The following is a 13,336-nucleotide window of genomic DNA, read 5'->3' as shown; positions in this document are numbered from 1 at the left end:
GAGCTGTGTGAGTTTCCGGTCATCCTATTTCTTCAGCCTGTTTAGGTCCTTCTGGATGGCAGCATGACTCTGGCATATAAGCCACTCCTCCCAGTTTTGTGTCATCTGCAAACTTGCTGAAGGTGCACTTTGCCCCATCATCCAGATCATTAATGAAGATGCTGAACAGGAATGGACAGCAGAAATCTCATGAAGTTCAAAAAGAGTAAATACAAAGTTCTGCATCTGGGGTCAAATAACCCCATGCAAAAATACAGGTTGGGAAGGAACTGTCTAAGAAACAGCGTTGCAGAAACAGATCTGGTGGGCCTGCTAGACAGCAGATGGAATAAAAGCCATCAGCATACCCTCATAGCAAAGATGACCAACCACATCCTGGGCTGTATTACGTAGAAGTAATGTCAGCAGGTCCAGGGAAGTAATCCTTCTCCTCTATTAGCACTTGCGAGACCACATCTGGAGTATGTGTTCAGGCTGGGGCTCTCCATTAGAAGAAAAACCTGGACGTACTTTATTGAGTCCAGCAGAGAGCCACCAAGATGTTTAGGGGCTGGAGCACAAGACAGACAAGGGGCAGCTGAAAGAACCAGATCTCTTTAGCCTTCAGAAGAGAAGATGAAGGTGAGACATTACTGTTATCTAGAACTACTTCATCAGATGATATGGAGAAGATGAAGACAAACTCTTCTTACAAGTCTGTGAGATGCGATGGGACACAATGGATGCAAACTGGGAAATTCCGAATAGATAAAATGAAACCTTTTTTTTTTTTTTTTTTAAACCATAAGGGTGGTCAAGCACTGGAAGATGCTGTCCAGAGCGGTTTTAGAATCTCCATCCATCCATAGAGTTGTTCAAGATTCAACCGGAGATGGCCATGGTTTGGGTCAGAGGTTAGACTTGGATGACCTCTCAACATCCTTTCAAGTCAAAATTATTCTATGATTTTAACTCAGTCAGCTGAGAAACATACCGAGACTCAAACATTTGGCAAGTCTAGTGGTGTTGCAAGATAACCTCATCTTTTCATACAATCATCCAAGCCTAAAAATCAAGTGGATTTGCATGTGAAAACATGTAGTAATCATGTAGAAAACATGTAGCAATCCGCTGCAAATTTTAGTATTTTGGACTAATAAGTAAATCTCTGCTTTCTTCACTGGGCAGGTTAACAACAATCAAAGTGAAAGATGTGTTGTGGAATTCAGTCATGCTAAAAAGTTGCCACCCAGACAAAGGAGAAGCACCTAATATATGGAGTCATCCTTTCACTGTTGAAGCACAATCGGGAACATATGCAATGTATTCCCAGAAAATTTAATGAAGTAGATTCTATGAGTTGACTGTCATTACCATTCATCTTGAACTACGTGCTGAAAACATTTTTATCACCACTGCTTTGCTCAGCAGCTAGTAGAAGCACACTGGCTGATTAAAGGGTATTTAAGGTGCATCATATTCATATTACTGTAGATATATGGAGTAAATATACATTCCAATACATTGGTGATATTTCAAATTGCTGTATCTTGCCAAATCTTTAAGTGTTGCCAAGAAACTTGCACACTGCATATAAGCAAAGGCTTTGAGTAAGCACAATACATTCTGTCTGCTGCCAAGGCCACAGCACAAAATTGTAGTTTGGCTTTATATCAAATACAAAAAATGCTGAATGATTTCAATTTATTGTACTTTTAACAGAAAAAAGCATAGATGTATACATAACAAAAATACAGCATGTATATTTTCAAAGAACTAAAGATATAGCTTCGTTCTTCATCCATTGTGACAAGAACAAGCATTTAAAGGAGAACTCTAACTTGGTGTAACAGATGTTAATTAAAAACAAAACAAAACCACCAAACCAGCTTATCCTTTATGTGCTTTTGTTTCTGGAACAATAAATCATTCATGAGTAGATACAAACAGAAATCATAAAGGGGCTGGCGGTTTTTGGTCACTTAGGAAAACCATCTTCTGCTGAAAATCAAAGTGCATTTGAAACTGAAGGATAATATTGTGTGCTTATTGGAAGGAAATCTCTCATAACACAGTAAAACCTTTTTGACTCAATGTTTTTTTAAAGTAAGAGATAACAAAAAAAACCCAGAACAAATCTTACTTTATGGCACAGAACCAATACAGTAACAACTTTTATACAGACACATAACAAGTAACCTAATAAATGAAATGCCTGAGGTTATACAACACACCAGACACAGCCAGGCAGCCCTCTGAAAATTACCTCCCTCATCTTGAGACACTCCATCCCCAACTCCTTTCCTCTTCTCCCTTAAAGAGCCATCCACTTCTCTGTTTTTACATGGTGAGGCAGTGGACAAGAAATCAGGGTTTTCAATGCTGTCATTTAGCATTCTCCCACTTAAAAGATCCTGTATCTCCTCTTTCCTGTGATGCAAAATACAGCTGCTGAGATCATAACCTTTTCTAAGCGAGTCCACCCATCCAAGTCACTAGTTGAGTTTTTTGCTCTATGCAAACCTACTACTCTATATTGAACTATTAAAACACACACTGGCTCCCTGATTTCCTCCCTGGATTCCACTGCTCCTTTTGCTTCATTCAGGATGCTGACTTGAAAGCTACATTTTCCCCTACTATCATTTCTACACATTCCTCTGCAGCATAATGACCTTTCAGAACTAGCAACTAAAATCACTACCTCCTTTTTTATTTTTAAAATCCCCTAAGAAAGACGTATTTCTCCTACACCTGGAAAAGTTTTCTAGCTTGTTTTCAACTTTCTACTTATTTCGTTATAATTGCTCTTTATTCTGTCATGAGGCGTACTCTTCTAGATGAATAACTACACAATTCTCTATTGTTTCACAGTTGTGACTCATCAAAATATCCTAGCAATTACCTCCTCCATCATCTCATCCCTAATACATTCTGGATGTTAATTTGTATCTTCCAGGAACTTTGTTAAAGTAAGTTAAAAATATATATTTTCTAACAGTCTCAGGTGGAGAGAGAAAAGAAAGACAGTATACAGAAAAACCCCAGCCAGCCTAGGGAAACAGAAATGGTGTCTGACAGCATCACTAACACAAACAAAAGCAAGTGCTGGCTTGTCACAGGCCCTGACTTTACACCTGGACAGGTCATGACTGCACAGCTGAACAGGACTGTAGAAATTTAAGTGGACACAGTAACTGGTGGAAAAATCTATCTATTCTGAGAAGCTTCCCATCATAAAATCTTCTTACTTTCCTTGTACTTTCAGTGCAGCTGGTATTATCATTGCTGCACAATAATATCACTACTAAAAAGCCATTAAAGCCTCCAAAAGCCATAGTTCAGTAACTGATGTTTTTACGAGCAATACCAAAAACCTCCTTGATTATTGATTTGTCCCTATCATATACATACCTCAGTGACTATGGAGTCAATTAGAACAACTAAATATATTAGCTGTGTATGATTTATTCTCTGTCAGCTCATACAATTTATTTTGGAAAATAACTTATTCTCATCAGTTCCATGGCATTTACTACTTGGAAACAGAGGTACCATTCACAGGCTGGTCTACTGCATCCAAGAGAAGGTTCAATACATTGCTCCATGTATGGACTTCTTCTCATAATATTCTGGGATTATCCTGGTATCCCATCTTCAGTCTGGGATTATCAAATCTGTGTATCTCTATTTTAGATAGTGTCTGAGACAGAGTCTAGAATTCATGTCGGGTAGTGGTAAACGTTGCTTCCTTTACATCCCAAAAGCACAAGGACTAGCATATCACATGTAATTTTAGTTTCTAACTCTCTAAAGCAGAGCGGGCTCTCTTCTCTCTACCGGCAGTGAGTCAATACAAGACCCTAACTGCCCTCTAGTGTGCTTAAGAGCCCATTTCTCTCCACTGACCACTGACATAGTTTAGGGCAGCAAAATTCATAACCCAGGCATCTAAATTAAGGTGGGATGAACATTGGCCAGAATCACACAACAATACTGTGGCAGAATCAGGCACTGAGATCTGATAATCTAAGTCATAGTCCACAATGACCTCCTCAAACAGTTTCTACAAAAAACTTACACAGAGTTTAAACAAGAATAAAACCAAACCAAACACCAAACACTCAGAAAGCTCTAGTTACCTACCTTATATTTTTGTGATTTCCCCAGTACATTTGCCAACGAAAACATAAGGGAATGATCATTAGGTATTAATTCCAGGGCCTCTCTTCCAACTGCTTCTGCTTGAGCTAGATTGCCTGGGAGCCCATGGAGTGGAAAAAGAGAAGGCATCTTTTACTACAGTCTCATCAGTTACTTTTCATGCTGCAAGCATACATATTCTACAAATAGCTGATTACACTCATTTTTAAAGAAAACTAGGCAAATGTAAAATCCTGCAGAATGAGACAATAGAAAACCTCCATTTTGTTTTCAAGAGATAACACCTTCAGAAGAACAATAAAACACAGATTCAAAAGTTCTGGAGTTTGGTCTACAATACAAACATGCTTGCACAACGATGGCATTTAAAATAAGGATCAGAAATTCAATTTATGGGCTGGACTTCAAGTGATGCTTTAAAACCACTGAGTCAGAAGGTATTCTTATATTTACAGAGTGTTTGGGTAACCAGAGAAGAGACAGAACTCCTTTTAGATAAATACAGATAAAGCTTTAAGTTTTGCTAGACACTGAATTATTCATTAAAATGTTCAAATAGGCTTATACCTGTGTTATCAAGCAATATAATCATATTGTTCCAAGCCAAACTATGCTCAGGTTTCAGAACTGTAGCATTCCTCCATGCATTCAGGGCATCTATATGGCGATTCAAATCTGCGTACTAAAAAGAAAGAAAAACACAGTAATTTCACTCTGATTTGCTTTACTTTCCTACCGTGCACTAAAGACACAAAAGAGTTCTTAATGTCTCATGTCATTCTAGTAGAACTCATTTTTATAAACAAAATTAAAAGAAGTAAAAAGAATACTATGGTAGTATAGAAGATAAGAGTGCTATATACTAATTTTACCCTGCTTTTCTGGAAGCCAGGCTTGGTTTCAAATATGCATGTGTCAATAGGAGAGAGAAGAAAACCAGCAAACAATTGAGAAATCTACACAAGAGAATAAGTAAGCATTTAATATAAATATTTCCAGGAATGTAAAGGTATTTTTTTCGGCACAGTTCTTCTACCTAACAATATACTAATGAATGCAAAACAGCCTAATATTTGGAAATGATTAATAATATATATTGAACAAAAGACCACAAACAATATTTTTGTTTCTACCTCTTTATATGAAAAAGTAGGACTACCAAAGGTTGTACAGAAGGAAGTAAACTGGGGAAGCAATAGGAAAAGCTACTGAAAATACGAACTACAAATCAAGCAAACTGGAATAACTGTCAGCATTTAACAGTATGGCAGAATTATACACACAGACACACAGATCCCTGTCTAATGATCATTTATTGAAAAGCACTTACCAAGCGCCCTAAATTGTAGTAACAATCTGGATATTTTTTCCTGTGTTTAATTGCTGTCCAGTAGCTTTGCTCTGCCTCTTCAAACCTTCTCAAACTGTTCTGTACTATTCCTAGATTCATCCATGCAGCAGCAAAATCAGGTCTGGGTAAATTGGGGAAAAAAAAAAGGGAGAGGATAATTGAGCATTCAGAACACAAGATCCTATTATATCATTTCTGCTCAGTTGATGCAAAACACTGCTTAGCATTGTTCTAAACATACTGTATTTGTACAGCTAAGGATAGTAACTCCTCTGCTTCTTGGAGCTCATTTCTTTCTTTCAGAATATTTCCAAGGTTGTTCATCGCATGTACGTATTTAGGATTCAACCTAAAATTTAAAATTTAAGAGATTATTATTATATATGGGGCATATTGCTGTATGCAAACTGCTAGCTCTGCAATGCTGCAGATCATGAAAATGAATACCTAAGCATTTTTTCATGTTAAACATGAAAGCAATTTTAGGATAGTTCATTAAAGCAGTAAAAATGTTAATACCTTACAGCTTCTCTGTAGTATTTGATTGCAGCACTTTGATTTCCTTTGTCAGCCAGGTTTTTGCCAACATTGTAGTGCACCTGAAAACAGAGATGAACATTCTATCAGATGCTATACAGTCAGATATTTTGTGGAGCCAACTTGCTAAAAATTCTTACTCCAAATAGATACAGTCAGCACTTGTATCATTCACAGCTGTTTTTTTTTTTGTAGGTGGATACTTAAGACTGGATAATACATACAATGAAAACAGCAAGACAAAATCTGAGGAATAAATTAATATATCAGCTTATCTGTTTCAGCTATTTTGAAAAGACTATTCACTTCCTGATTTTACAAATAAGGTCACCACACTTTCCACAAGATGCTCCATTTGGAGACCTTCTGCTCTTCACTTCATTTATTTGTCAGAAAGTAAGAGAAAATGTGACTCAAATAAAGATCTACCACAGCTGAAGAAACACTACAGCAATGTGTTGATTAACCTTTGCTTTCAATATAGCATAAACTAGATGAAACTTAACATTAACAGAAAGAATAAGCTCCACATTTCAAAAACAAATAAAAAATAATAAACATGACTATTGTATTAGGATAAAAATGCATCAAAAAGCATGTCTGAAATAAAAATAATGTGTATAGCAACACGTTGGAGACCTTGCCTGTTAAAAAGTGGAGTATAAAGGAAGAATCTAGAGCTTGAAATATAGCTACAGGGAAGAAGCTGAACTTATGGCAGGGACTAGACAAGAAAAGATATATTTCAGGACAAACCTGCATTGGAAGACATCTCAAATCCTACTCTAAGGCAACCTCAGAAGACCACATTATCTGGTCAAAGGGAAGACTCAAGTTCAGAAATAATAGAAAAGTACTGTGAGTACTGACTCCTGAAAATAGACTTCTCGGCAACTAGATCAGAACTCATTATTTAAATCACCTTACTATTTGAAATAAAATTGTAAATACTTCATCTAAAACAAACACATATTCTAAGTTATTCCATACTTTGAAAACCTAATTTAAATATTTGCAAGAACATTATGCAGAAATTACTTCAGATTGAAGAACAAAAAGATAGGTTTGTAATGCATTTTGATAACTCTAATTTACCTTCTCCATTCAAAAAAGGATTTTATCTCATGTGTCCGAAAGAAAAGAATCCTAATTGTATTTGGCACAATACCTGGGATGTATTGACCCAGCACGCACACTTATATTTGAACCTAACTGTTATGGTATTTACAGTGTAAAAAAAAAAGACAGAATAGAATTGTTTTCCCAGGAGTTATTAAAGTAAAATGATACAACTCTGAATGATGTTTCTTAAGACTGAATTCTATTTGTATATCTTTTCCAGAATTTTTTCAGCACACTATGATAACATTCCTACCAAACTGCATTGCTGTGATTATATATTCTGAAGTTTACAGAATCAAAATTTATTCAGAGCAAACTTTGCTGTGCTTCCAGATGAAAGATAACGTGTGGCCAAACAGAAGAAATAATGAAAGATTTCACTCAATTGTATATATTAGGCCTTAAAACACCTAACTTCACATTTCAGTATCATCAAACAAGATTACATTTAACCTAATACATTTCTTTCTTTGAGAAGCTTTACAAAAGTTGACTTCTTTTTTTTTAATGTTTTACAAAAGTCATGCCATTACAGAACCATTTCAGTTGGAAGAGACATTCAGAATCATCAAGTCCAACACGTCATAAGCTTTACCCAAAAAAAAAATTAAAGACTGGGGACAGAGCATATGAGAAAAAATTTGGTATGCACCAACCACTCAGTCTTTTACAACATGTAACTTCTTCATATCCATTTCTATCTCAAAAGCTGCAGCAGAAAGAATATTTTTCTCATGTAAACACAATTGTGCAGACTGCAGAAACCTGAAAGATATCAATTCTCTCAGGTCAAAACACCAAATGAAATATTAGGTGTACATATACATTTTGTCAACTGGATGGAAAAGGTGTACTATAGCCTATTAAAGCTTATAGCAAAACTATTTAAATAAACTATTGGCATTTTTGATGGTGTATTTCCCTGTCCTCAGATATAGCTTCTGTATAAAAGGAAACGGTGTTTCTATGTAGTACTTCTGAAAATGAAGACTTCCTTCTTGTACTTTGGTTTTGTAATTTCTCTTCAAGTGAAATTGTAGCCTTAGCTTCTATTAATATGGTGGTGACAGAGAAAAAAGGGAGAGAAGAAAAACTAAAATAAATGTACCAAAACAAGCCCTCAGCCTACCACAAATACTGGATGACAAAACCAGCTCTACAATGGATTATAATACACGGTAACCTCCTGTTCTTAAGAGCAAAGTCAGCAAAGTCAGGCACACGGAGTCACCCGAGAGGTTCAGGTGATTTCTGCCATACAGCCATATGTCTCACTTCACTGGCTGTGACACGGAGATGCCAAGATGCTCTGCTCCCCCAAAGCGGGTCTGGAATAACTTTCTACCCCCCTGCAAAGCACCAGGCTGTAACTCTTCCTGACTTCTCCCATGACCCCCCCTACCTGCAGAACATGGGGACAAGTGCTTGCTGTCCAATGGGTGGGGAGAATCTGGCCTTTAAAAATAAAGGACCAGTGTCATGTTTTAAATTTCATCGCTAGGGACGTGGTTCTTCTGCCTTTGACTAGATACTGTGCATGTAAGCCTGGGAGAGAGGATTTTCCTTTCCTGATTAAACATTTAAGAGCAGACATAGAATTTCATTATTAAATGATTAAGGATAGATATTAACTGGACATGGCATATTTAATTATGCCCACATGCTCCTTTATCAATCTTAAACCAGTAATTACTTTACAGTAATAGCTCGAAAAGGAGCCATTTCTCAGGAATGTATAACAAGAAAGTATTCTCCAAAAACAGGGCAATTAGGTAAAAATACACTCGGGTAGAACCTAGTTATCTCAACATGCATGTGCTGTTTAAAGTTAACACAACCATGGTACCACAGCCTAGCCAAGGATTTGGCTCTGGGTGTTCGCCTGGTCGCAATACCTCAGTCAGCCCAAGAAGCCAGTATAAAGAAGCAAAAGCACTGTATCATTCTATGTTAGACACATGTAGTGCTTGAACTCTTATTTGTTTAAATGTGCTCACACATTTAAATGAGGAAGAGAGAAAAAAAATCATATTTTCCTGTACAAAACCAAAATTACCATCAAGCTGATTTTTTTTCCTCAGAGCAGCGTAGGAAGAAATTGAAATGTAGAATCATCTTCCAGGAGGTACACCCCCTCAGCTGGAGCTCTAGTATTATCAGCTATTTTATTCTCTCTTCCTAGCTGCTTATAATCACCTTTTCAGCATGAACATTTGCTGAGAAAGATGGAAGCAAAGCACAGATGTCAACATTTCTACAAAAACATGCAAATGCTTCTGTTTAATGCTGGCTTCTTTCATCAAACACTCTTCTCTTTCTTCTACTGGTGAAATTCTGTTTTCTAAATAATAATACAAAGCATTTTTGATCTTCACATTTTGTTTGTGCAGCTAATGTGGTCCAAAGGTTCTTCTGCATGACTGTGCTTGTATAAAAAAAAATAAATTCGACATCTAAAATTGTATCTATGTGTCAAAACACTGCAGATAGCCCCTATAAACATAGCCCACAACACTCAAGGTAAATTCTGCTGAATATATATATATATATATATATATATATATATATATGCTATATATAGCATAGAAAAAATTCTCAATATCTAAAGGAAGCACTCTCAAGCTCAGCTTCCTAAATTCTTAAACAGCAATAAATCTTGTTCTGTCACAACGAGGTTTTACAAGACCTTTTAAGAGAGTATAGAAAGTAATCTCACAAACTCCGTTGCAAGTTTTCAGCATTAGCATAGCTTGTCTTTGACAAACTTATATCCATAAGAATTACAATTTGCATAAAGTATTGAGTAAAAAGTTACGACCCTTGGTATGTCAAGGCAAACTGGTTAGTAACACATTCTGTTGGGAGTATCATAACTTCTTCACTTATTGCAGAAATGGCTTTTTAAAAATTATGTTTATTAATTTCTATCCTTTAAAGAAAAGCCAGTACCAAGGAGAATGTAGAGATTACAAACAGAAAGTTAACATTTTACAATCATTTAAATTCAGTTATTTTAAATCTAGGGTAAGAAAAATGGTGGCTATTTCCCATGTATTTAACAATGCACTTGCAAATTTTATTTAGATAATCAACTCAAGGAAGTCATCCAGAAATAAAGACCAACTCTGTATTCTTAAAAACTGCTGTGGCTTTGCTAAAAGCTGAGAAAAAGTAACTATGCACTTCCAACAGTAACTTATTACATGGCAAAAAAGGCAGTCAGATGAGCATTTTTGGGAATAATCTTTGAAATTAAAAGAAACAATGTGTAAAGACCTCAGAAGGAGAGGGCAAATACAGCAACGTCTAGGGCAAAATCTCATATGACCTTATGTATCCACAGCTGCTCTAGTTGTCAGGACTTCTTTTGTCATCAGTGGAGAGAAACGCACAGATCTAGGTTATGGCTCTTCTGTCCTATGTCAGTCATTTAGTCCAAGGTGGTGATGGAACTATGTGCTAAAAGAGACAGCTTCTCTTCCCCAATCATAATGGGAGCCTGGCTGACTCACTCAGATGTAGACGTCTAAAGCTAAGGAAATAAATCCAAGCCAGTAGTCTGATACGGTGAAACAGTAGTTATGCTTTTATTATGGCCTGTAATTAGATATTCCACTACTTCAGCAAAGCACTCCAGGATAAACTTGCAGCATAATGACATTAAATGAAAAGATACCAAATAGGATCCAGTGAGTCTTTAAGCCAGTAGCACTGACTTATTCCAGATTTATAAACTACCTATAATGTAAGATCCACACATATCAGGAGAAAACAGTGTCTGTAACTGTTATAGCATTTTCTTTAACAGAAACAACACAGGCCTGGTTCTAACTCACACTAGTGTGTATCACCACTGAGCTCTAGGATTTAAATCAATCTATGTGGTATGAAAAAAGTTGGTAAGAGGAAATGGAATCAATATACAGGCACCTTCTGTTCAGCTAAGAAAAATACTGCCAAATGTATTCAAAATGTATATTGTTTCAGTCTAACAACCTTTGAGACAAACTTAGGTGTAGGACTACGGAAGTTCAAATGTCTGACATGTTTAATCAAGATCTGTAACATGCTTCTTTCTCTCTCTTAAAAAAATAAAGTCCATATAATATATATAACATCTATATTTTAAATATGATTTAAAATATTTACAACATTTAAAAATCTGTATTGTGAACTTTTTTTTTTAAAGTCAAAATCTTTGTAACTTCCTTATGGTACATGATTATTTCCAATAAATTTTAAAATCACTGGACAACAAGTTGATTCTAAATATCATCCTCTTGACCTAGATGCATCCATCACTCAAGGGGGTAGATTCACTCCCTATGCCAGACAATCTGATTTAATGCAGTTTCCACACCTCTATCTAAAGAGATGTTTAAAGAAGATGAGTCTTGAAATCAGATAAGGTGCTGCTGTAACTACTTGTTACTTAGAATTAAGGTAAGTTTACACTGCTCACATACAGACAATTTGGAACTGAAAAGAGCTGTACCGCAAAACACGAAGTAGGAGCTGCAGCTTTTGGTGCTAGTTGGGAGACACGTGGAAATTCTGTGACCCTACTACATAAGGGAAGTAAAGCATGACTATGTTACACATATTAAAGATGTTCCCAGAACAACAAGAAAAAGCTATTATCCATGTTGCATCTTTTGGTCTGCATCAGCCTCCTACTGAAATAAAAGGGCCACTAAAAGAAAGTCCTGTGGAATAATTTTTAAAGGAAGTCTGCAATGTCAAGACAACAACAAAAGATCAGAACAGAAACTAGTTCCAATTTTCACCTTTGTCAAAATTGACTAAATATACCTGAGTTCATAGAGAAAAAAGTAGATTGGCTCACACACATGGGCTCTCTAATGCTGTTGCCTAGAAAAGTTCCCTACTACTGTGATTTCAAAGTTACTCCTTCAGCAAAATTAGAATGTGAGCCCACCCTCTCTGTTCACATCGCCACGCTTTCCATTTGCACAAGCTGTCACTAGCAGCAATACAGTTCAGGCATGTCTACATGACTCAGTGTTGACAAACACAAGCTCATTTTCCCTGTGCACCCATTGGCTTTGGACCAGCTGCATTAGTTCAGTAGCTTGCACACAGCTTATCGGCTCAAGCCCAGCGCTGTGAGAACGCAGCTACACAGCTTCCCAGCCAGACATGGCTTGAGTCCAAGGAGCTTGGAACACAGGCAAAGAGTGTGGATCTGTCTAAAGCACTCTTAGCATGGCAGATGGATGGAGTTACACACAAAGAAACATATTGCATTTGCTCCGTTTCTAGTATGGGCTTGTCATCCAGAAGACAGGATACACTGAGGTCACCATTAAAAAGAAGATGGCTGCCTACCACTGCCACACAATAAAATACAACAGCCCTTTTTCCGTGTAAAGAAATCTAAGATTATTGAAAGACACCACCATGTTGTAAATAACGGCTATAAATGTTTTTTACAGCTCACTGCTGCGTATTTGTATTCCAGTAGATGCTAAGTTTATAATTCTCTTTGCAAAAAGTTGAGCATCCAGGGATTCCTTTTTAAACTCTGTATTGTCTAGATTCCACACTAGATTACAGAAATCTAATATTTTAAAACCTCAATGTATTTTTATTGACAAGCTGTGCATTCCTATTCCTAGGCTCTTCAAAGAGAGTCTCTGCTAAAATTCAGACAACATCTAGAGCTCTGTGGTGTGCTCCAACAGATCACACTCTCAGCTATCAAAGGACTGTTCTACTGGCAGGCTAGATTCAGTCTGCTATGCCAGCCACTGGTGTGCATCTTAGTGACACATCCTATCCAATGCCACCCTCTTACTTGTTCCCTCAGTAAGCCTTGCAGGGAATGTTGCAGTTTTCCCCTGTGTGCCCATGTCTGAAGACTCTAACCCATTAAGCCACTGTAAAAGAACAGAAGCTATTTTACCCTGGCACCCAGAGTTTACACTGATTATATGCTGCTTTGTCCCTCAGCTGTGTTTGCTATATATGCCACTGGAAGGTACACAAATGGATTCTAAACACATAGGCATTATTCAGGTGAATACATTGCTATGACTTAACTTCTTTTTGAAATTTTGTTGTTATAACTTACAATTATATGCACAATTCTTTTAGTTGATTTTATTAGCAGTATATCCAATTTGACTGGATGCCTTTCCTGAAGTGTATTCCACCTTTTCC

General features: G+C 36.7%; 1 protein-coding gene across 3 annotated transcripts in view; it reads right to left on the bottom strand.

Annotated features, from left to right (window-relative positions):
* The window catches only part of TMTC4 (transmembrane O-mannosyltransferase targeting cadherins 4), a 58,033-nt gene that overhangs the window by 6,260 nt on the left and 38,437 nt on the right, over nucleotides 1-13,336 (bottom strand). For all 3 annotated transcript variants that reach the window (XM_082058319.1, XM_082058320.1, XM_082058321.1), the window contains 5 exons: nucleotides 6,014-6,093; nucleotides 5,736-5,843; nucleotides 5,474-5,615; nucleotides 4,711-4,825; nucleotides 4,126-4,238 (listed from right to left, as the gene is read on the bottom strand). In XM_082058319.1, the coding sequence (XP_081914445.1) occupies nucleotides 4,126-4,238; nucleotides 4,711-4,825; nucleotides 5,474-5,615; nucleotides 5,736-5,843; nucleotides 6,014-6,093 (558 nt within the window). The remainder of the gene's footprint in view (nucleotides 1-4,125; nucleotides 4,239-4,710; nucleotides 4,826-5,473; nucleotides 5,616-5,735; nucleotides 5,844-6,013; nucleotides 6,094-13,336) is intronic.

The sequence above is a fragment of the Streptopelia decaocto genome (genome assembly GCF_964273445.1).
Source record: "Streptopelia decaocto genome assembly, chromosome: 1".
Classification (NCBI taxonomy): Eukaryota; Metazoa; Chordata; class Aves; order Columbiformes; family Columbidae; genus Streptopelia; species Streptopelia decaocto.
Note: the sequence above shows the minus strand (reverse complement) of the source record. Positions and strands in the feature narration are given on the sequence as shown.